The sequence below is a fragment of the Natator depressus genome, chromosome 4 (assembly GCF_965152275.1).
Source record: "Natator depressus isolate rNatDep1 chromosome 4, rNatDep2.hap1, whole genome shotgun sequence".
Taxonomy (NCBI): Eukaryota; Metazoa; Chordata; order Testudines; family Cheloniidae; genus Natator; species Natator depressus.
Window position 1 is genome coordinate 38,869,308 of NC_134237.1, and position 24,935 is coordinate 38,894,242.

Consider the following 24,935-nt stretch of genomic DNA (forward strand, 5'->3'; position numbering starts at 1 on the left):
ATGCTCTGGGGGAAAAGGAGAATATGTATTTTTACTATTCAAAACCAAAATACTGGCCTTGGTTCTGATCTCATACTTCTTTTTTTAAACCACTGACTTCACTGGAATTCCTCCTGATTTACACACCAGTGTAAATGAGAGCAGAATCAGGCCCTTTTCCTCCCCCAGTGAATAATGGGCATTCTGATATGTTATACAAAAGCAATGATCTCCTCAGCACAACCTTATATAGCTGCTTCAGTGGAGCACCACTCTAAAAATAGAATTCTCTTTGACACAGGTGCCAGGCAATATGGAAACTGTTATATTTCAAGCTGGAGTTTTGGAAGGTGTGCCCTGTACTTCCTTTGTAAGTGTCCCACAAATGTCAAAAATGCATGATCTGGCCTGTTTTGTACTCTGATGACAGAAGATTTCATTAGCATCCAACAAGCATCCAATATTAAAAAATGAATAATAAAAAAGAATGAATGCTTTGGCAAGAGGTGCTGGATTTACAGCCCTGGAGACTATAGTTCTCCCTTTTCCACAGAGCAGGTACAGCACTGCCAGCATTAGTGCCGGTTTCTCTAGATGGCCTTGCCACTGTGAAATATCCCTGAACTGGAGGAACCACTACTTGGTTTGAGAGGACAGGGATGAGAAAATATATAATAAGCAAACAGAATTTCTGTCATGTTATACTGGAACTGTATTCCCTGGCTCAGCCACAGACATATAAGTGCCCTATAGGAATAAGAGAGCTCTGAATGATGAAGCAATGGTTGGATGATTTCTGTAAAGTCCCTGCCTGTCCAACAGTACATAAAGCTGTATGGTGTGGTCACTGGAAACTAGTCAGTGGTGTGGGAAGTAGCCAACGGGCCTGAACTTGCCAGTAGCTGTAATTTTCACACTGTTAGGGGTGAGGAGCTGAAAAGGCGAGCATGTGCAGGAAGAGAGCACTTGGGAGAAATCATCTAATTTCCTTATGTTAGCTAAAATGGCATCTTTTGTTTGACCTTCTCAGTGTGCTTATTTGGAGGAGTGTATCATTGGAAAACAAAGTTGGTGGAAGAAAAAGGAAATTGTTTCCACCAAAGCTTTTTCAAACTTGTTTGCTCTTTTTAATTTTGAAATTTGAAAAACGTGGACCAGCTTTGCTAAGGAACAGAAAAATACATGTACTGGAAAAGGGATTGTGCCATTGAACAGGAGCAAAGGGAAAAGGGAACACAGGCCTTTATGGCCTGATTTTCAGAGACACTGAGTGCCCACAGCTCCTACTGAAGTCAGTGATAGCTTATTGTTAGTGACAAAAAGAAAAGGAGTACTTGTGGCACCTTAGAGACTAACCAGTTTATCTGAGCATAAGCTTTCATGAGCTATAGCTCACTTCATCTGATGCATACTGTGGAAAATACAGAAGATGTTTGTTTTTATACACACAAATCATGAAAAAATGGGTGTTTCTCTCCCCCCACCCCACTCTCCTGCTGGTAATAGCTTATGTAAAGTAATCACTCTCCTTACAATGTGTATGATAATCAAGGTGGGTTTGTTTGGGGGGGGTGCGTGTGGGGGGAGAAAACCTGGATTTGTGCTGGAAATGGCCCACCTTGATTATCATACTTTACATAAGCTATTCTTTTTGCGAATACAGACTAACATGGCTGTTACTCTGAAACCTGTTAATGACAAGACAATTGTCAACAACAAATGACAAAGCCTGAAGTCAATGGCAGCTGCTTTGAAAAGAAACCTAAGGGTAGGCCTAATCCTGCAGCACACCGAGCCTTGAAATTCATGGGAGCTGTGGTATCAGTACCTCTCTGGATCAGCCCTGTTCAGGCATGTGTGTGCTTTGGGTGCTGCCCACAAGTAGACAGTTCATAGCTGAGGGCTAAAAGTCAGGAAAGGAAGATACCATTTCCCACAACCAAGTAATGTTCGTTAAAACATCGTGCTGCTTGATTATTCTCTTTCATCGCTGCTCATGTAATTTAATGCATTTCATGCTATTCTAAGAATGATATTATTTCTAAACAACAAGTCAAATGCAAATGGACCCTGGTGCCTTAAGCCCTTATACGAGGAGATGGCCATGATTTGGACCCATTGATTCCAATGCAGATTTCATATCTGAACTCTTTATATCTGGGATATACAGAGCTAAGCCTTTGATTGGAATTCTATAGAAAAACTTTCTGTAGCACCTTTTATTTAAGGACCAAAAAGCAATTCCTGAGCACTTACTAATCCTCACAACAGCTCCGTGAAGGGTGTATTATTGTACAGGGGCTGGTCAACATGAGAAAGTTGCCACAATTTCACTTACAGTCTGATTTTTAAACCAGCACCAAAAGCTGCATGGACATTCTAATTTCAGTTTAAACCAGGTTTATTTCAGTTTAGGTTAAAATCAATTAGGAACATGTTTTAACTAAATCTAAATAAGCCACTCAAACTGAAAAGAGTGTCCACCGAAGGGTTACCATCAACCTAGCTAAATCAGGTTAAAACCTAATTTAAACTGAACCTGTGGAACCTCTGAGTTTAGACAAGACCTGAAAGAGGCTAAGGGCCCAATATTCAGGAATACCCCCTTCAGTTTGGATGCCTTAATTTTTTGGTGACCATTTTGAGGCACTAGCTGTCTCAATTTGGGCAACCAAAGTTTGAGGCCAGTATTAAAAATTTTGGCCAAAGGGACTTGCCCAAGGCAATATATCAAACCAGTGGTAGAGTCAGTGGCAGAAGTAGGACTAGAATCCAGAAATTCTGTCTCGGTTTAAATCACTGGACAAACTGCTTCCCCAATGAGTTCTTGAAGGGACATATCCCGTTGAAAAATGAGATTTTTTTGTTTCAAAATCTCCACCAATCGTTTATTTTATTATCGGTCCCTTCAACATGAGGGCAGAGGTGCTGGAACAATTTTTATAGTGGGAGTGCTGAAAGCAGAAACCAGGTATTTGGTTGTTATTAATGCTGTGCCCCCAGCACCCCTAGTTCCAGCACTGCTGCCTGAGGCTTGCTGAGCCTTAAAACCTCATTTCTTCAGCTTGGAAACACAAATAAAACTAATTCGGAACACTGGGTTTATTGGCTTCCCATTGTGGGCATGTATTGGCAGAATTTCACCTTGATAAGTGAAACCAAATGGAAGGAGCTGCAGAATCACTCAAACAGAAACAGGTAGGGACCTTTAAATGTGTTTGATAATCAGATCATTTGATTGACTGGATATTCCACTTAGAAATGGGCCCAAATCATTGGGTTTGGAACCAACTCTCAACTTTGTGCTCTCAGCTGAGCAGGTTTGGATCCAGGGGACTTTCAGGTCTGTGGTTTTGTTTTTAAGGGCCATCTATACTGGGACTGGTATTATTCTCAAAAGAACCCTATTGTGTATGTTAGTACAGGAAGATTATTCTTTTAATGGTTTTATTCCTTTAACAGCTACTCACTTTTTTTATTCCATTGTATTATTCCATGATTTGAGTATTATTTATTTTTATTACAGTAGTACCTAGAGGCCCTTGCTGAGATCCAGGCCCAACTATGCTAAGCATCATACAAACACATATTAAAAGGCAGTCCCTGCGTTTAATAACGTAAAGCCATTGCTTTCTCAGCAGAAGTGAGACAGAACCATTCCTTTTCATCTCATGGCCCTTTTGGTGTTGACTGAATTGCTGCACCAGCAGTGAGACAAGTGGCAAAAAATACATCACTGGGTACACATTTCAACATAACACAGTGACATCATTGACGGGGATAGCTGTGGTACTTAGTGAAAAAGAAACCTATAAAAATATACTTGTTTCTCATTATGCTTCCTTTGCTATTCTTTTCAAGCAGATGGACACATGCCTTGCTTGTATATTTGAAAACTCATGATATAATGTTAGGGGATTATCATAAACTAGACCATTTCAGGAAGATAGAATAAAGATTTAACTGTAGCTCCTGTTGGACTAGTTTTGCATTAAGGATCAAGCGTGTTATCTCTTATCTGAGTTTGTAATGAGAAACCTCCCAGGTCAACAGAATTAGGGCAGATGACTGATAGAATGAAAATGAGATTGGATAGGCACATAGGAGTGAGTAATTGATACAGGATATGGAGATAGGAGCATATGTATGTAAGTGCATATTGGTAGCAAGTGGCTCCTTTGCCTGCTAGTAGGTTGAATTTATGGTGCGCACATCATGAATTAGGAATGAGCTAGTCAGGAAAATCAGCGCAGGGGGATCAGATGAAGATGGCAGGAGGAACCATTGGATTCACAAACATATTCTTGAGGTGAAGCTAAGTGGAGAAGAAAGATTTCCAGCAAACACCCACCTCCTCTATCCCTCCAAAAAACAAAAGCAAAAAAAACCCCCAACAACCAGATTTCTCGCACTTTTCTAGGCACCATTCTTTTCAGAACACTGTGGAACAAAGAATAATCCTGCCAGTAATACATTCTATGGAATTAATATTTTCGTTGTTATACTTACAGAAACCAATACATAATCCCAGATATAAGTACAAAACTTAACTCTCTATAAAATGACACTTGGTTTGAAGTGATGCATGCTTGCAGTGCAGCAAAGTGAGTAATCCAATCCTATCTCAGATCCCAGAGACGTTATTGATGACCTTTATATTTCAGGTTTCAGAGTAACAGCCATGTTAGTCTGTATTCGCAAAAAGAAAAGGAGTACTTGTGGCACCTTAGAGACTAACCAATTTATTTGAGCATAAGCTTTCGTGAGCTACAGCTCACTTCATCGGATGCATCCGATGAAGTGAGCTGTAGCTCACGAAAGCTTATGCTCAAATAAATTGGTTAGTCTCTAAGGTGCCACAAGTACTCCTTTTCTATATAACCTCTAGTATTTCAAAATTGTATTTACATGACCTTGTATTACCATGAAGCAGGCTATCATATTTTGTTGTATGCATGCCCCTTACTCTTTGTTTACACGTCTTTTGATTATTAGCTCCTTAGCAGAGAGACAGTGCTGCCTTTTCTGTTTAGAAAGTGTCTAGCACATTGATGGCACTCTCAGCAATAAGTAATACATGATAATAATGTTGCAACTGCACTGGTGCTAACCTTCTGGTATAGGCATTTGTATTATTGCTCAAAGTTAGATGTGAGCTCGCTGTAAGCTAGTACTTCCACCATGGCTACCTTGGTGCAGTTGCTATAATACAGGCAATGCATTTTTAGGCCACAATGTTCTCCCATTTCTAGGATCTTTGATCTCACAACCAGTGCTGAAAAGGAGAGGAAGTACCCTATCATTGTGATGCTATCTGAATAACAAAACACGCTCACTGAAGTAGCATTGTTCTCGCTTTATTTCAAAAGGGCAGTGGCAATTCAATTATTCTCTCTGCCTAGGAAAAAGAAAAATCAGTAGAAAAAAGGAGGATATAGATGCTATGTATAAGAAAAAATAAAAGTTCATTAGGGTTGAAAAATAAGTCAGGCAGCATGCAGCAGGCCACCAGTAGGGAAGGGTGATAGGAAGAAAAGTGAGACTGGGAATGGAATAGGTCAGGGACTGGCATCCTGTTGAGTGGCAGTATTTCCCTTTTTTTTCTTCTATGCTGTCTACCCTACAGTTTATGTTGGCATAATTTATGTAGTTCATGGGTGTGAATAAATCACCCCCTGAGCAACATAAGGTACACTGATATAAGCGTCAGTGTGGGCAGCACTATGGCAGCGGGAGAGCTTCTCCCACCAGCATAGCTTCTGCTGTTTGCAGGGGCTGGTCCCATCGGCTTAGAGCAGCTACATTAGACAGTTTACAGTGGCGCAGCTGTACCGGTGCAGCTGCGCTGCTGAAAACTTTCTAGTGTAGCCGTGCCCCTAGTCATACACACTTGAAGTCAAAGGGAGCATTAGTAGAGGAAGTTGGTCTGATCCTTTGCTATATAAAACAGGACACTTCAAAATGCCAACTAAAAGTGTGCAATGTAACACCAAGCAGCATATTGTATTAATAAAAATAATAACTGGAGAAAACCATCACTCATCCAGCACAATGTCTGTCAGTATAATGCAGAGCCTTAAAGTAAGGCCCAGGGCTCACTGTTGGGAAATTTGCTGTGTCGTCAGCATACCAGATCAATATTTTGGAGGTCATTACCTCATCCCTTCTTCAGTTGCTAGCCTTGGATTTCTGCCAGTGCAAAAGGCAACCATTAGCAAGATTATACTGTTAGTACATTTAGGAATAGCTTTTGGAAACTCGGGCAAGCTTTTCCATCTACTGAGGTAAGTCTGCTCTCTGGCTCTTGGTAACACAAATACTCCACAGTTCATACCCAGTGGGACCTTCTTCTTTATTCCACTGTAGCAGCATGTGTGTAATTTTTTATTACAACCATCACTTGATTGATTTGCACTACAAAAATTGGAACTTCTGCATTATGTCTGATAGTTAGGGTCCAGTTCTTTTCATGAGGGGAGGGAGCAGGTACTGCACATAGACATCTCTGAGTTGAGACAATGCAAAATGGAATTCCTCATATATAGAGCAATAGGAAGAAAACCAGAGTGTTAAACAATGCGGTGTAACATTAAGTAGTTAAACCAATAAATCTGATTAGAATGTACACAGTAAAAATACTGCATTCTCTAGCCAGGGGATGAGCACTGAACCTTTGTTGAAGTAGTACAATCACATGATTCACTGAGATTTAAGTTTTGTAAATGTATTAGTGTTTTTTACAAGTAAACCCAAATCCTCAGCTGACATCTATTTCCCACAGCCTAGTACAATGTGTGGCCGATACACCACTGTTCTGCCCTTACACCAATGTCAGGTAATTTAGGGTCTAATCCTGCCCTTGTTATACTCAATGGCAACACTCCCATTGACTCAGATGGGTGTAGGATGAGGCCTTCTGTCACCTGAAGGGAAAAGCCATGGTTTAGCTTGGATCTAGCAAGTGCAAAAGGATTACATCTGAAACTGAATATAGATGTGGGCAACAGAAAAATGTGTGAGCGTGTAAACACACAACTTCTTTTCTCCCTACATCTCCCTCGTGCTGTACTCTCATGTTATTATTTACGCCCCAATAAAGAGATTACCCTACAGTAGAGAGAAACACTTTACATTTAAAGTTATCTGATATGAAAAACCAACTTTACATTCATGGGTGAATCATGGAGTTCTCCCTCTTCAGCCTGCACTTTTCTGTTTCTAGCCTATATTTCCAGACTTGTAATGCAAATATGTTGGATTTGGAAAGAGATCAAAGACAAGGGCTCTTGCTGGGATTACGCTATATAAATCAAAAATATTCCTAGGGGAATGTCAGAGGGAGTGGGCTGGGGAGCTAAACAATACAAGTTCTGGAGCTGATTAAACACTCTGGGTCAGATCTCCAGCTGGTGTAAATTGGTACAGTTCCACTGATTTCAATGGAGCCATGCAAATTTATACGAGCTGCGAACATGACCCTCCAGTGACAGCATTTGAGGTCCCCTGGAAACTGGAACTTCTTAGGCTCCCTACAGATTTGAAGAGTTCTGTTTTGGGCATAACAGTGCTTTTCAGGTAAATCAGCACTCTATAGACAGTATATGGCTATGCCCTAGGTTTTCCATTCTTCTGCTTACCAATTACTGTATGTAACCATGCACCCAGCTATTGTTAAGTCTAGATACTAAATCAGTTAAAAAACTAACTTGATTCTATTATGGCCTATGGTATCATCAGACGTTTTCTTGGCCTTCTCTCTTCAGTCTGTCTCACTATTTTTTAAATATAAGGCCCGCCTGTGCAAGTGACTAGCAAGTCACAGGTTTCAGAGTAACAGCCGTGTTAGTCTGTATTCGCAAAAAGAAAAGGAGTACTTGTGGCATCTTAGAGACTAACCAATTTATTTGAGCATAAGCTTTCGTGAGCTACAGAGTGAGCTGTAGCTCACGAAAGCTTATGCTCAAATAAATTGGTTAGTCTCTAAGGTGCCACAAGTACTCCTTTTCTTTTAGCAAGTCACTGTTAGCTCCCCTCCACACCCTAGGTCCAAATCTCTACTGGTCTAATTCCATTGACTTCCATGGAGTTTACGCCAGCACAGGATTTGACCTGCTCTGTGCAATGAATCAGGGCATAGGGAGAGATTGACACAGGGTGTCACTGCTTCCAGAGGTGTTGATTTGTAGTACAACAGAAGTCTAGTAGTTTGATGGCTACTGGCAACAGAGGGAGGACAGACCAAACATAGGCATTTACGTCTATGAATACTATTTTAAATAGTGACAGGATTACGGATGAAGGGGAGGAGGAGACCAAAAGGGATAAAAGAAGGACAAAGGATTGGAAAGGTCATTGATTTGGCCATGTGACTGGCTGGACTCTCCCCCACCCACGTAGTTATGTCTGGAATAAGCATATTTTTGTTTTCAAAATACCCCTGAATATCTATGTGTAACTAACATTATAAAAGGACATTCTGTAATGTACGAACAGTTACAGCATAGGCTCACAAATGTAACATGCAAGTTTAGGGCTCCGGGAGCACGAAGACATTACAAGTAGAATGCAGCTGCCTGCTCTAGAACCCACAGGAGGAGCAAGACTCTGGCTCAATGCAGGAGACAGAGCACGCAGCACTTTATTACACTGTGTGTTCTAGTAGCACCCAAGTGTTAGAAAGTGCCCATATGCCTATGGGAAGTTACAATCTGTGGTCCTGAAGAGCAAACAATTCTCTGGTTTCAATCCAGCAAACACTTTGTGTAACTTTACTCACGTGAGGAAATTTATGCACGCATATGTGTTTGCAAGTTCAAAACAAACAACATACAAGGGGTGAGGGAAAGGGCTGCGTTCAAAATAGGAAGTTGTATATATTCATTGACAATGAAAATCACCAAAAGCACCAAGCACAGGGCCTGGTTCTCCACTGCCTTACATTTTCTTTAGAAAGTTTCACCTGTGCAAAATGAGTGTAAAGTGCCACTGTTACTACAAATGAGCAGAGAATTCTGATTTGGTAGCATGTTTGTACTCACTTTGAGCTGATATAAATAACTACATAAAGCGAAAGCAACGGAGAATCAAGCCCATTTTGCTCAGAGGGGACAAGCATTGTTTTATATTTCTGTACCTTCATTTATACCCAGACCATGATGTTATAAATGTGTAACGTATGGCAGTCTAGATCATTTAATGGTAAATGTATTTCTGCTTGAAGATATAAAACTTGGAGATGAGGGAAGTAAATGACACAACAGGAAATATGAATGCTGTGGTATTAGAAGCTGTGCCTTAAATAGGGTTGCCACCGCCTCTGAGAGGCAGAAAAAACAGTCAATGGCCGCCTGTCCCAGAGCCAACTATAGCAAATTATTACTAAAATGTTTTAGATAACCATTTACAGAACAAACAAACAAAATACCCCTAACACAATATGTGTATGTTTTTTTATCACTTTTTTTTTTAACCTTAACCTAACATGGCGCCACAGTCTGGACTAGGGGAGTGTGAATTGTAGAGCATGCTAACGTCCCAAATGAAGAAAAAATGGCACATTAAATCTTTTTAAGACAAAGCGGTACAAAAATCAGCCAGGCTGGTTAAAAACTGGCCAGAAGGCAAGGCAACCCTAGCTTTAAAGGCTGTGCTTCCCAGACAGAGAGTCAGGGTGGGGCACTCTGAAGCTCTTATTATTACACACAGTCAGTTACAACCTGACACAGAATAAAGCAGAGCTCTTGCAAGCAGTTTAAGTGCTGAGTAATCACTGAGCGCTACTGGAGCCCTGAGCTCAATGTGTTTACATGATGAGGGCAGTGAATTTGGTGGTCTCAGTGGCCATAGGTGCACAAAACCAGTATGGAATTCAGTGTACCTGACAATATCTGCATGGGAAGACTCAGAAAAGGAATTGTAGCAGTGTTGAAAACTGAGGAAGATTAACGTATGTTGATGTGGACTAAGCCAGAGTTAACATCTCTCTCATGATTTTGGCATCAATTAGACTATTTGTGTGATCAGGGAAGGAGTCCTGTGTAAGGGACTGCAAAATTAGGACTTAGGGTCTGTATTTTATAATAAGCTAAATTCAGGTTAAGTTCATTAGCTAAATTCAGGTTAAGTTCATTTTCAGTCACAATATTTTTAATTCTCTGACTTAATAATAAATAAAAAGCATTAATATCCTTTAACAGTTTGCACCATTCGATACTTCCATTTCCTGCCGATAATCTCACATACTGTACTGTACACTGCTAATTCTATTAAACTGACAGATAATTTGTTAATACATTTAAATGGGTTTGCAATTCTGTGTATTTGCTGTAGGGTTTATAAACAGAGGAAATGAAATTTCATAATTTTTTTAGCATAAATATAAAAGAAAGACTCTCAGGAAAAGAGATCATAAACTTTGTGACCAAGGGAAAATAAATTAATGAAAATATTGATTACCAGAAAAAATGAAACACTTCTTACAAGTAAATTTAATGTCTAACTATATTAAATTAAATGTATGATTATATTAAGCTATCTTTAAACTGAGCAGTCTCTGAAGCATATTTGAATATATCTAATTAACATTTTTATTTGATTACTGCAGCAACTAGCAGTAATCCTACGATTATCAGTACTGTCATTATAAATATGGATTTGGTAAGTTTGCCACCTAAATAAAAAGATTTTCAGCAAGCATCATCTGATCTTAAAATGCTTTGGTTGATTTTGAAATAGTTAAAAAAATACCAGTAGAGCTCTTATAGTCTCCTATGGTTTCTTAGTGCTGAGTCCTGCTTCTAGTCAAGTCAATTGGCTTCAGTAGGAGCAGGATTGGATCCTTAAGCAGTTCTGTAGCATGAACAATAGTTTGGCTGGGATTTTCAAAATAGTCTGTGTGAGTTAGGCACCCAAGTCCTATAGAAATTTGCCAAATTGTCAAAATAATCCAGAGCCATTCTTCAAGTCCTGTAATCAAACTGTCCAGAAGGAGATGATCTGAAAATTTGAACATTATAACAAGTAATAGTTAGACATGCTGTACCAACTTAAAATAAATCAGCATAATATCCAGTTTACTATCAGGAGATATTTACATAGTGCTGAATAAACTTCAATAGATTATTGGTTTTGCCTATATTCAATAATGTAATAAGGATAGTTTTATTTTCCAAAAACTGCATTTTTTTCCACTGTTCAACTATTTCAGAATACACAAGGACAATGAACTGGCAATGATACAAAAATGCAGAAGAACCTAACGAACATGCATAGTATGGGCAGTTACAACATGGTGTTGCTGTCCTGCCAATGTGACAAACATAAGAGTTCCCATTTATGTTGACATTTCACTGTTTGGTAATGTTAATTTTGTATTGTGAAGAAATAATGGAGTAGTCTGCAGTTCTAAACAGCAGGTGGTATATAACTGGAATGATCAAAAAAAGGAGTCCCACATTCAGGGACGGAGCTTTAATCACTAGTAACACATTCTGCATCAGGGGGAAGGAAGTGAAGCACTAGAACATTCCAGCAGAGCAGCTGGTGTCTAGACAGGTTCAGCACAAGTGGTGGAAGGCTGCAGCAGTGATGATTATATGACAAAATTAATTATAAACACCGAGAAGCTATTGGAATTTTACAGAAGTTTCCCTAGTAATGACAACCTACTTAGTAGTTTTAGAGAAAGGAAATTTTTGATTCCTTTAGAAACACTAGCCCAAAGAAGGTGGGAGCAGATAGTGTCAAAAAAGCTCAGGTTGAGCCATGAGGCTTCACTGATTTTATACTAGTGACACTCTTCTGTTTTTGGTGGAGTCTCTTGTGATTTACATGGATGAGAGTCTTGCCGCTGAATTCCCCACAACTGAAGAAAGGTTCCTCAGTTTCCACTGTGTAATCAAATTACATGGCTGTCAGCAGAAAAAACAGCTCTCAGTTTTCTCTAGGACTGGTAAAGTGTTTTCTGTTGAGACTTTGTAATGGAAAATAGGGTTTTTGAGTAAATAATATGCAGTAAATAAATGCAGAAAGGGTCTGCTTTCCTTGAACATTTTTGATCTTTTGTCAGAAAACCAGAAACCTGAAAACAGAAAAATTTCATTTTTTTTTCAATTAAATGTCAAAGATTTCCATTGAAAATTTTGATGAAAACCATTTCCCTCCCAGTTTGTGGAAATATTCAGTGGGGTTAACCACCACCCCCACCCCATTTTCTGACCACCACTAGTTTACCCACTCTGTTATGGGTAAACTACAATCCCTGATAATATCTTGAGATTAGGCCAGTAGCAAGCCAACGTGGTTTTTCTGCACTCAGAGCACAGCAGCACCTCCTTGTCCAATGGCTACTACCAGTTAGCTGGCTTCTAGTTCCTTCTTCAGTGCTCTCTGCCCCTTGACTTCAGCAGGAACCTCTCAATGAGCACAGAGGGTGCAGAGTGTAGCTACGTGCTGGCTGGCTGGCCTATGCTGGGAAAGGGGCTTCTGAACAGTCAGGAGAAGAGCTTGCTTACCATGTGGGTAAAAAGAAGAGGTCAGTTTTGGGGTGGAGAGAAAGGAGAGAAGGAGGGAAGCCACAGGAGCAGAGGTGTGAATGGAGAGCTGTAGAAGGAGAAGGGGAATTATTAAAAATAAAAGACTATTTGTTAATGGAGAATTTTACAAATATTTAATAAAAAATAAAAGGAAATATAGTACAACAGTGTGACAGCAAAATCATGTTAAGGGTTTGACTTATACTGGTAAATCAGGAAATTCAGAGTAACACTTCCTGGTAGCTGACAACATAATAACTGAAGTGCTGACAGAAGAGCTGTGTATGTTTAGCCTGGCCATGAAGATGAATATTTTTTTATTTATGCCCAGTCCCACAAGATGATCACCTTTAAGGATCTAAGCATCCCTCAACTCCCAGAGCTGTAGGTTTTCAGCACTTCTCAAGAAGCTCAGGAAAGTGCTCACCCCCTCACAGGTTTTGGACCTCACTGAAAAGTTCAGGTAGTAGGAAGGGCAGTGGAATGTGCCTGAGCCCTAATCTGAAAGGATCATGGTCTCAGAATAGGAGAGTGAAAATTGCTCCCCATTTCGTTCTGATGCTGCCAGTAAGACTAATTAAAAATTGATGATACATATTACTGGTCAGCCTAGTCATGTAGACATCTTGCCACTGGACAACGAATGGAGACCCCTGATTTATTTCACATAGATCACCAAACAGCTATGAACTGGGTAACAATTGCTGACCTGAGCCAGATTCAAATTGGCAACCTACAGTAGAAGTGAAAGGACAGAAACAGGCGATTTCCCTTAACATCGTAGGAATTCCTTATTTCTGTAGTGAAAATCACAGCAATTATTTATTTTCTATTTACACTGTTTCAACGTTCATATATTTTTATTGTTAATGTTTCTGCATTTTAAAAACTGGTGTAAATTTAATTTGTTTCTAACATGACTACTAAATATTTACTTTAAGGGTTATATTGTATTATAAACATTTTAAGGGAAATGTCATCCACGTTTAAAAAACAAAATAAATCCAACCTCATTTATGCAGAGAAACATACTAAAGACTATCTAAGCCATCATTGCTTCCCAAAGTGCAAGGATGTTTATAGTCCTGCTAGAAAAGGATAAACACAGCATACCACTCCATATTTGTAAATGTTAGCTGCTCTGCAAGGTGGCGACTGGCTCCTGTATGCACTGGATTATTGTTTCTCTAATGTCCAGAAGGCCATATTGTGACACACCGGTGTTTATAAATTTTAACAGCCAAAATGAATGGCCAGCAGCAGTAAAAAAGGATTATAGTCCCACTGTTATTTTCAAATAGCATTATGAGTCCAGGAATTGCCTCCAGAAATGGGTTGCCTCACAGAATTGCCTCCAGAAATGGGATCCTATACAGAAGCTCAGATACTAATGGCCCCAGTGCAAACTGGGAGTAATCCTATTGGAAACAATGGGCCGACGGATGCACGGTTAGCAAATAATTGTTTTGAGGACTATACATATTTACATTACTGTACCCAGGCCTGTGATAACATTAAATAAAATAGCTAATAAGATTATTCTTGATTATGTGTATGTGTGTTTTTAAGTCTATGGCATAACCTATGAACACAATATTAAGGCTGAAGTATTCATACGTGTCCAAAAGATAGAAAGTTCAGAGTTCAGATTCCATGACAGCCCCTTTGTGTATATATGTTGTTTTATAATACACGTTTGCACGCTTCCTGGTTAATATAACAACATTTGCCAAATATGTATTTTATAAATAGCAGTTAATTGGATGGCATTCCTTGAGTGGTGTTGAAGATGTCTGTGGTTTCTTATAAAGTGACTATGATGGGTCACAATGTTGTACTGGAAATGGAAAGAGGACTGGAGCAGTAAAAAAAATCAGATAGATTCTTTAATGAGAATCTTGGCAGGCTGTGCTAATTGACAGATCTGGTTATGCTCTTGAACAGAGGAGCTTAAAACAATAATGGGGCTCTCCCATCAGTATACTCCTAAGCTTAAGGAGCTGAGAAAAGAGAATAAAACCCTTTGGGACAACAAAGAAGAATTAAAGAAGCTTTCTTTGTGTGTGTACCAACCTAAAAGATCTAGCAAGAGCACAGCACAAGTTAGCAAATGTTAGATTGGGTTAGCACTTGGATGGGAAACCTAGATGCTGTATTGGATAATGCCAACAGGTAACATTCTTTCCTCTGCACCAGTACTAGTTTAATACCCCAGCATCGGTTATGGGGCAGTGGAAGGCAGGAGGTGTTCTTCCATGGATGTGATGTAAATCCTAGCCACTTTTGGTTATTAATATTCCCACTGCACTTTTTGCAAAAGTAGAATTGTTAACCCTGCAGTTATAGCCACATTCCATGCTGGGTAATTACATTCTTCTGTCTGCTGAACTTCTCCCTTCATTTGCAGCAGGATATACAACATCTCTCTTCGCTTCTTGTCCTAAACTGTTTTGATGTGTTGCTGTGCACTCTTGAACAGCTGTCGCCTTTCACCACAAAGCTAGATGCCCTTTATTATTTAGCAAAGTGATCCCTATCTGTTCCTCACCAACTGTACTCCCCAGCAGTGTTGTGAGGCTTGGCTAATGAATATATAGTGCTTTAAGGTCTCTGGGAGGAATACATAGATGCATGAGGGAATCTTAGGCACCTAAACGGTTGGTGACAATCATTTTAGAGTATTCCTCCATGTGGCTTTACAGCTTCTGTTAACACTAAGAAGAGGTACACTCTATTTATTAAAAGGAATGAATGAGGAGTGTCTTCAACAAGTAGTTTCCAGTTCCAATAATTTAAGACATTGTTTTGGACTCATAATGAATTAAATGGGTTGGGGGCTAGATGCCTTAGAGATCATTGCTCTCCCCATGTGATACTACAACAGCTGAGATAGTCCAGGTCATGACATCTGGAGATGACATCTTTCAATTTAATCACAAAGGCGTTGGAGATGAGGAATTGTTGGAGAGGAATCCCAAACAATAGGGTTTGTTTTCTGCCTTTGTTTGGAAGAACCTGGACCTGTTGACCCCATTTATTCTTCCTGACTTTTTCTAGCATGACTAGAGGCAAAAGTTCTGGGGAGGGGAGGTTGTGACAGAGAAAGAGTTTGAGGGTTAACTACTGGGATTTAGAGAGTTTATTTATTTTTTTTTTTTTTGGACTTTCTGTGAATGGTTATTTGATCATGTGATGTTCATAATGGCATCAAGAGAGTGTGCATAGTTTAGAAGCCAGAACAAATACATCTGAAAATCCTTCGTTGATCTTTTAATATGCTATTCCCCCTTACAGCAGTGATTACTTAGATAGGATTTCTTCTCATGATACTTACCTGATTTATCATGATGACTTGTTTCCTTCCTAACAGTGATTCATTACAACAGGTTGTATACGCTTTTAATTGCCCAGTTACAGTTTAGCCCATTTGTTTTCTCCTTCTCTCTGTACCGTATATAAATATGCACATTATATTAACTCATCTGTAGAGCTGAACTGTTGTTCAAGAGCAAGAAAATGTTGTGGCAGGTGTATGTATTTGTGTACAAAAATTAGGGCAAAAAACAAGGGTACCTAAAGTTAGGCTGCTAAGTCCATACAAGAGCTGCCCTGATTATCAAAGGTGTTGAGCCTCCAGTGGCACCCATTCACTTCAGCACTTTTTGAAAATCAGGGCTCTTAATTAAGTTGACTAAATCTGAATTGAGGAACATTTTTTCCAGAGTGATGTGCCTATAGTTAGTCACCTAAATAAAAGTGTTTGTGCCATTGTCTGAGGTGCTGAGCACCCATAGCTCCCATTGAAGTCAAATGGCACGCAAGTATGAAAATCTTGGCCTTGAGGAGCCTTACGTTAGGGACTCATTTTTGAAAACTTGGCCTAAGTTTCTAAGAGGATGTCAGGTCCTCATTTTACTGGGCTATCTACATAAACCCCTGGTAGTCTCTCAGTAGCCAGCTGAGTGGTGAGTTAAATCTTTTGCTTTTCTGCTGAACTCTGTTCTTTGTACTATTACCTCATCCTTTCATGCCATTGCCACCCCGTTGGTCTGTTTCATCTGCCTTTTGCATTCTGTTTGATACCTAGATTGTAAACTCGCTGGGACAGATTATCTTTTGTTATGTTCCAGTAAAATACCTAGCTCAACAGGGCTTGATCCTTGATTTGGATTCCTCAGTATTACTGTACTATAAATAAGTATATACATGAACCCATTTTTTTTCTACTGAGAATGTGGGGATGGAGTTGCTGTAATTAACTCTAATTATACAATTCTGAATTTAATTTACTTTTAACTCATCTCAGGTTCGCAGCAAGAGCAAAGCATCCAAGGCTGGGCTGTGTGAGGGGGATGAGGTGGTGTCTATCAATGGCAAGTCCTGTGCAGACTTAACCTATTCTGAAGTTATCACTCTTATGGAAGGTCTGACTGATGCCCTCCAGCTGCTTATCAAGAGGTAAAGAAATGTTCAGAATGCTTTGGCATACATTCTGCTCCCTAAACTTACTGGCAAAACATGGTGGTGCATGCATGTCCATTTTATAGACACGTACTGTGAATTTCCAATATACAGTAATATTATTATTTATGTATTTATCACCAACAGTTTTCTTGCCACTGTACAAATGTAAAGGAAGACACAATTCCTGGCCACAAAGCGCTCACTTGATAGTTCAGACAGCACAGTCCAGGTACATATGATGCATCGATTCAGGGTACTATCTATGCTACTTATATGCCCCCCCGTAACCATAGCATCTGAGTGCCTCAGAATCTTTAATGGACTTATTTTCACAGGAGTGTTGACCTCTGTGAGGTATGGAATTACTATTACTTCCATTTCGCAGACAGGGTATTGAGGCACAGAGTGACTAAGTGACTTGCCTAAGATGTGTTGCAGAACAGGGAATTACACTCATCTGTCCCATCTCCCAGGCAGGTGCCCTAACCACTGGAACAACCTTCCTCTCCAGTTAAAGACCACAGCTCTCTGTTTTCGTGCATTATGGCTTACCAGTGACAGCCTTACCAAAAGTAATGTGTTTTCAGGAGGGATGTCACAAGGATGATCTGGCACTTAAGGGTGAGAGGGAATTTTAAGCATAGGGAGTGGAAAGGAAGGAATATGAGTGTGCAGGAGTGATACAAGAGAGGCATTTTAAATGAGGCCTAAGCAGAACAAAGATTGTATACATGACAAGGGCTCAGTGCATAGATGACATGACAAAGAGTTTCCTGAGAGATAGTGGTCAGAACAGGGACCAGAAACCAGGAGACATGACTTCCATTTTTGTTTCTTACTCACTATGTGCTCCTTGGCAAGTTGCTTAACCTCTCTACGACTCAGTTTCTCCATCTATAGATTGGTGATAGAGGTATTTTTTCTCCTTTATAAAACTCTCTGAGTCTTGCGTTCAGTCTTGCTACCCCTCTAATATATAGTATAAATTCTACATGGGTAAGAAAAGGAGACGACCCAAGGACCTTTCCTCCTATGCAGAGGCCAGCCACAATAGGGGCAGGGACAACAAGGAGTCTGGTGGCACCTTAAAGACTGAAGGGGCAGGGAACTCTGCCAGTGCTCTCAACTAGTGCCCCCTCCAAAATTAGCTCTCCTAAAGGAGACCAGAAGGGCGAGGAGGGTTATGTCCAGGCTCCCTGAATGCTAACAGAGCAATATCCTGTGAAAGGCTGGAGTGTTCCTGATTCAGCATGTGCACCCCTGTAGCTTTCAGGAGACTTCTGAATGAGTAAGACAGAGTTCCTCTGGGGACTTCCACAGCTGTACAGTAGGACAGTTCCAATGTGTCTGGTAGGGTAAAAGCGTGATCTGCCCTGAGAGGGAGAGAGTCACTGAGTGGAATTAATCTAATATATAACAGGAGATGGGTTTGAATGCTTTATGTTTGCTTGTTTCTGTGGGCTGACTAATTTACTCAGCTTGATGAAGTCACTGGAATAGCTGAGGATTCCAGCTTACCTACTGTAGTGTAGCTCTTATTCCTAACTAAGATAAATAAATATATCTAGGCAATGCAGAATTTGATTTTTATTATTTTAAATGTCAGTAGATAATATAGATGTTTATTTTTAAGCTTTTTTATTTGTATAGCTTTCAGTTTTCACATTTATGGTTTTTTTCCATAAATTATGGGTTTTAAGCATTTTTTAAACTTTTAAATTTTTCAGTTATGGGAAATTTTGCAGTTGCAGTATGGGGAGGGTCAGATAATTATTTAATGATAGTAGACCCTGAGATTCAAAAAGCTTTATAACCGTTAAAATACTAATTGTCAACATCACAAATGGGATGGGCAGCATGGGAGAAAGCATAATGGTGCTTGTTTGAAAATTTAACAAATGGATAATAGAGGCTGGCATCATGGGCCAAGTGGAGGCAGGAGTCGAAATTTCAATTGTGAATGAGAGATGATAGGTACGGTAGGGTTAGGCTGTGAAGGGCCGTGATATATTCCTTGGATGATCTTTGCCTCCCAGCACCATTAACCTTTTACTTTTGCAGGTATGAGTAGGGAAGCCTCACTTCTTATTGTGCGCTTGCTAGGAAGCCTTTGACTATTTCCTGGCTGCTACAATCAGAGTGGGATTTCCATAGCATTCAGTGTTAGCCTAATTCAGCTTCTACTATGTAGTGGAGGTTTTTCCATTGACTTTAATGGGAGCAGAGTTAGTCCAACACTTACAGCTTTTAAAAATCCCACCTTAAGTCTTTAAATGCTTCTGGCTCTTTATTGGTTAGAGGAAGGTTTCTTGCTGCTCTCTGCACTGGAGTCAGGCTACCTCCTGGTGCTCCCCCGCAAAATCCTTGGGATTGGGATTGGTTGCAAGTGGAGAGGGAAAGGCCCTGCTTGGCAGCTACCCTAAAGAGAGCATATGGAGGGAATGTCTTACTGACTTTCCAGAAAGCCTCTAGAGGGAGGTATCAAAGAAGCAGTGGGAGTGGGAAGAGAGCCACTAGCCTCTCCTGAAGCACTCAAGGATGAGTAGAAAGCTCCCCGTGGATGTTAAGAATGTGAGGACCTGGGGACTAGGCAGAGGGTTCCTGCGGGAGGAAAGCATGAAATATTTCCATGAAAATAAAAAGATTGGCTCATGCTCAGTGCATAGCAAACTGAAGTGTAACATTCAGTCTGTAAACACCATTTTGGACCAAATCCTGTTGCGTTCCCTCCACGCAGCTCTACTTCCTTCCTGCAATTATACCACAAGTTTCTGGGTACTCAGAGATTTTGCAAATCTTCCAGTGAACTGAGCAGACCTAAAAAAATGAATCTGACAAAATACAATGAAAAATAAAACAAAAAAGACCAGATACAGTACTGTACCACTGGACACACATCAGTGTCTATAAACAGTATATCTGTAAGTAGTGAGGGCCTTTTAAGGTGGAAATCTCTCTCTCTCTCTCACTCACACACACGCACTCGTTCAACTACCAATAAAGGCTAAAAGTTAACTGGCCCACACCCAGTCTTACATCCTACAAGGAAATGTTTATGGATTCATACAATTTTGTCTGCAGTCAGCAGCTGCACAACTGATTGTCCAAATAGCACAACATGATAGAATCCAGATAGAAACACAGGGTTTCCTAAATGAAAGTCTGTCTGACCCTTATGTAGCCCCATATGTGGTTTAATAGATGTTATACATTGTTTCCTAATTGAGGCAAATCCAGTTTGATGCAATCAGTATGCTGAGAAGCTATAAATGTGAGTTATATTGAGTTAAAGTCATTTCAGTGACAGATTTACCTAGTCATTTTCTGTTGCTATTTCTGGCCTTTATTTGCAGTGTGATCCAATAGTTTTAGAATACCAGGAGCCTGCTTTTGATTTCAAACTCCTCTTATAGTACTTGATGCTTTGTAGTTTATTGAGGGCACCCAATGCGTCTATTAAATACCAAAAAGTTTTGCTACATTACAGCCAAATGTAAAAATGAATAATATGTCACTGTGTCAGACTGCACTGAAATAGTTTCTACTGAAATTAATAGTATACCCCTGAGGCATACAGCACCAAAAGGGGGAACTGGAGGTTACAGTAAAGTTTATAATACTTTTAAGGGAACCTATAATGGGGGAGAGGGAAGAGAGGAATAAATAGAAAAATGAAGATATAGTCTGACATGTAGGGTTAAAGCAAGATTCACCAATCAGAAAACTCCCATTTTAAAATATATAGACTGATCCAGTGATGTACTGAGCACCCTCAACTTGCATTGATTTCAGTGGGAGTTAAAGGCACTGAGCACTTCACAGGGAGAGGCATATGTCATGGGATTGGGCCTTTAAAGTTTAATCATTTAATGACACAGAGGGATGATGATACTTTTAAACATGGAATTTCCTTTAAAACAAGTATTTTAAGTATTTATCGCTCTCTCCCTGCCCTTTATATGCGACTTGCCTTCTTGGATAGTAAATTCTTTGGGGCAGGGACCTGGGAAAACACAATATGTACCTCCATTTAAACAAGAAAATCTCTTTTGTAATTGTACTTACAACAGCTTATGTTCTTGAATTATTATTTTTGTGTGTGTATATGTATATATGTGCAGATCATCCAATGGACTAAATGAAAGCTTGAGTCCAGAAACAGAAAACAGAAAACATGATAACGTAAAAAATGAGGAGTATAGGGAGAGTACCACACTGCAAATCAGAACAGCCACGGAAATGCCCCAGAGGGAATTCTACATCACAGAGATACACAATGAAGCTCCCCCTGGAGCAGAGGAAAGTGACTTTGACTTTTCTGGGACAAAACAAGAAAAGGAGACAATACAATGCCACAAAATTGCTCCTAAAGTGATAGAAACCTCAAGAGTAGTCTTGACAGATGAGGCTGCTTTCAAAGAGAAGACAAAAGAAAGAAGGCCAGGCACTGTGGTTGAGCTGCAGTTGTCCCTCTCACATGACAGGGACAAGGGCACCAGTGTTCCTGCTGTTAGTCTCCTGGGAGCTGAAAAATGTACCCCTTCAGAAACTGGACCCACTGTGCACGAAGATGGGACTAGCCCGATAACTGCAGTCCCCCTGGGTGAAAAAGAGGCCACTGTCCAGTGGTCAAGCAAAACATTCCAGATTCCTAGTGGCAAAGAGGTCAAGGTGATCCAAGGAGCAGAGGCAAGCGATCCATCTCTCCCCATAGTGGAAGTGATCCTAGATTGCTCTGACAGACAGAAGGAAGTGTCCAGGTCTCTAGCTGAAAAGGGGTGTGTTGATTCTCAAGAGGAAGGAGGGCAGTCAGAAGCACCTCCTTCTGTAGTCTCCTTTGGAATCTCATCAGAAGGCACAGAGCAGGGAGAAGACGACCAGCACTCAGAAAGAGATCACAGCAGACCTCACAAGCACAGGGCAAGACACGCAAGTATGTTGCATCTAAATCATTTGCATTGACTTGAGGGTAAATTTTGTAACTTGAAACAGCTTTTCAGAACAGTGCCTGCATTTGTAAATATTTTAAAGAGATTCTTCTCAAGTGTTCTAACTCCTCTCTCTCTCTCTCTTTGTTTTTAAATTGATATTTCTATTCAAGATTCATGTGTCTTTTTAAAACAACAAAATTGCAAAAGTGACAGGCCAGATATTTAGCCATGCTTTCACAGTACTGTACAACATTGCTGTAGTAGACTACTTTACTTTATTTTAAAGACTACTTATTTTAAAATGTGACACCTCACTTTGGAAATTCAAGTACTTTTAGTTGCACAAAGAGAGGTAAATTGTGCTAGGCTTCTAAAGTACATTACAAGGATGATTTGTAGAATGTTAACCAAATAAGCAAGGTCATCTCTTGAACGTAGTTGGGTGTTCTGGATTTCTCCATTTATAGCAAAAACTGTGTCTCTTCAACTGCATCTTTAAAAATCAAAGCTATGCCACTGCTGTTAAAAGTAGATATGAATAAAGAAGGCTAGTAGGAAAGCTTGATGATGCCTGCAGAAGTCAGTTTGACAGACACCAGCATATGTATTACTGGCTAGTTATATGATCCTTTGGGTTTTGTAAGTCTTCTCTGGACTGTAAAGTGAACTTACTATTTCTTCTGCCTTCCATACCCAGAGGTCAGCCTCAAAATGTATCTAAGGAATTTAACTGAAAACAAACTGAAAACGTGATTGAATCCAATGCTGCTTTAAAATATATATATATATACACACACACACACACACACACATATTTATTTTTTAGGTCATTTCTACTGCTTGTTTGTTCTTTTCCGACAATGTCAAGCATCCTGTTCAGGGATTTAATCGCAGTATGGCAAAGGTGCTTGAATGTGAGCAATGATATACTGTAGCAACGAGTTATTTTATATGCAGTGTTGGAATAAGTCTCCTAACCCATTGCTAATTCCTCTGTAAGCATATTTTTAGAATGATAACCATTTCCATCCTTATTGGCATGTGGGTTAAGCCGTTACTTACGCTTTAAGTATCTGTATGTAATCCACATATTTATGGCATATTAAATGGAGTATAAAAGAAGAGTGCACATGCATTATATTTGGCAGTGAAGCTAGCAGCAATTGTAGAACAGTGTCTGTCAGTTCTGTTATGCACTGGCTGTCTAATAAGATAGGGGTAAGTGTGAGGCAAATCCTATTTAATACAAGATGAACTATCATGTGGAACAAGATGTACTTACATTAAATTTGTTCTGCTTAGGACAAATATTTTGCCTTTTTTCCCTTTCCCATATAATATCTGAATTATTTTGAATCAATTGGCAGGACTTTAAATTTTAAATCAACTGTATCTGAAGAATAAACACTAGTTATACATACAGAGATATTGATTGAATGATAAAAACATTTTAAAGAGCTTATCTAAGACTTTAGGTACCGTTGACATACATAGATACATAAGATATTTGCTTGAAGCAGCAAGTATGGTGCATATAAAACATGTTTGTTTTGTGAAGCAAAAAGCTGTTATGTGGTGTTTAAGACTCTAAACTAGAACAGATAAAGCACTGTGATGTTTTGATCTCTTTAACAGAGGTATTTCCCTGCAAATAGCAATCTGATTAAATTTAATCGAGCAGGCATTTTTTCTTCATTTAAACTTTCTTTTGAATCTATTGGTTAAACCAGACATAAACAAGCTGTAAAAATATTTGTTAAGAGAATATTTTAAATTATTCCTTGCTACAAAATCATAGGTGCAAATCCTTTCCCACAAGTGTAGTTTGAGCTGATGAGAGTAGCCTCATTTGAAGCCAATGGAACTTCTTGCATGAGTAAGGATTACTCATGAGTTAGATTTGCAGAATCGGGTCCATACAGTTTAGATACTATAGTAACTACCCTAATCTTCAAAAAATGGTTCTGGTTCTACAGCCCCTCCTCTGACAAATTCCCCTGGTAACTTCACTAAAACTTTTGCCTGACTAAGAATTGAGCAGAGGATTTCAGGATTTGGCTCTGTGGAAGTTTTGCTGGATTGGACCCATGTTCTATCATCTTTTATCATTTTTTGTGAAAACCATGGGTCTGGTCATGCTCTCACCTAATATAATGGCAAAACTACATTTTTCTCCAACAAGAGAAGGATCAGCTTCCAGCGTTCCATCTTTTTTTTTCCTGACATGACTGAAAGGATCAATTATAAAATGCTTTACATACATTTCTTTAATGAGGTTATTACGTGTACTTTAAAAACACTTTAGATGTAAAAATTTTTTTACTGCTCTACTGCCCTACCATGAATAATACACAAGCAATCCATTTTGTTCCCTTTGAAGTTAATTGGAATTTGAGCATTAATTTTAAAAGGAGCAGGATGCACACTAGTTTAAAAAATAAGGAGAGAATGTAGTGAGGCCAACTGCAGTCCATATAAATTATTAAGACCATTAATTTATGCATTAACAGATACATGGAACTATAATATACTATTGAATACTCTTTAGGAGTTAGTTATGCCTTCCTGAACTAGTTCCGGAACAGCATTTATTGTAGGAAGTTGCTATCCTTGCTACATGTTTTAAAGAAATATTCTGGAAATGTTATATCCTACACAATTAACCCTGTTAATGTATTTTAAATACATTTTTATGATAAACAATCTATTATTTTTTCAGTCCATTTTCTATTATTTATTATTATGAATTACTTTTTAGGAAAGCACTTCTTCCTTTTAAAGGGCTTAAACCTTTAAAACCTTTGCATTGAACACAAAGGCCAAACTACCAGTGACTTCAATGGCAGCAGGACTGAATTCATATCCATAGTTTATATGTATTTTTATGTGAGTTTATAATATTATACATAGAAATGTATATATATATATATATATATATATATATATATATATATATATATATATATATATATATGTATAGTGCATATAGGAGAGATTTTATATGTATAATAATAGAATATAATATGTA

The 24,935-nt window shown here is 39.1% G+C and overlaps 1 protein-coding gene and 1 long non-coding RNA gene across 3 annotated transcripts in view; one reads left to right on the top strand and one right to left on the bottom strand.

The window, feature by feature from the left end:
• The window catches only part of SYNPO2 (synaptopodin 2), a 121,471-nt gene that overhangs the window by 70,388 nt on the left and 26,148 nt on the right, over nt 1–24,935 (top strand). The window contains exons 2-3 of the mRNA XM_074950794.1: nt 16,819–16,970; nt 21,098–21,909. Coding sequence (XP_074806895.1) covers nt 16,819–16,970; nt 21,098–21,909 — 964 coding nt within the window. The remainder of the gene's footprint in view (nt 1–16,818; nt 16,971–21,097; nt 21,910–24,935) is intronic.
• The window catches only part of LOC141986369 (uncharacterized), a 118,783-nt gene that overhangs the window by 6,402 nt on the left and 87,446 nt on the right, over nt 1–24,935 (bottom strand). The window lies entirely within an intron of this gene.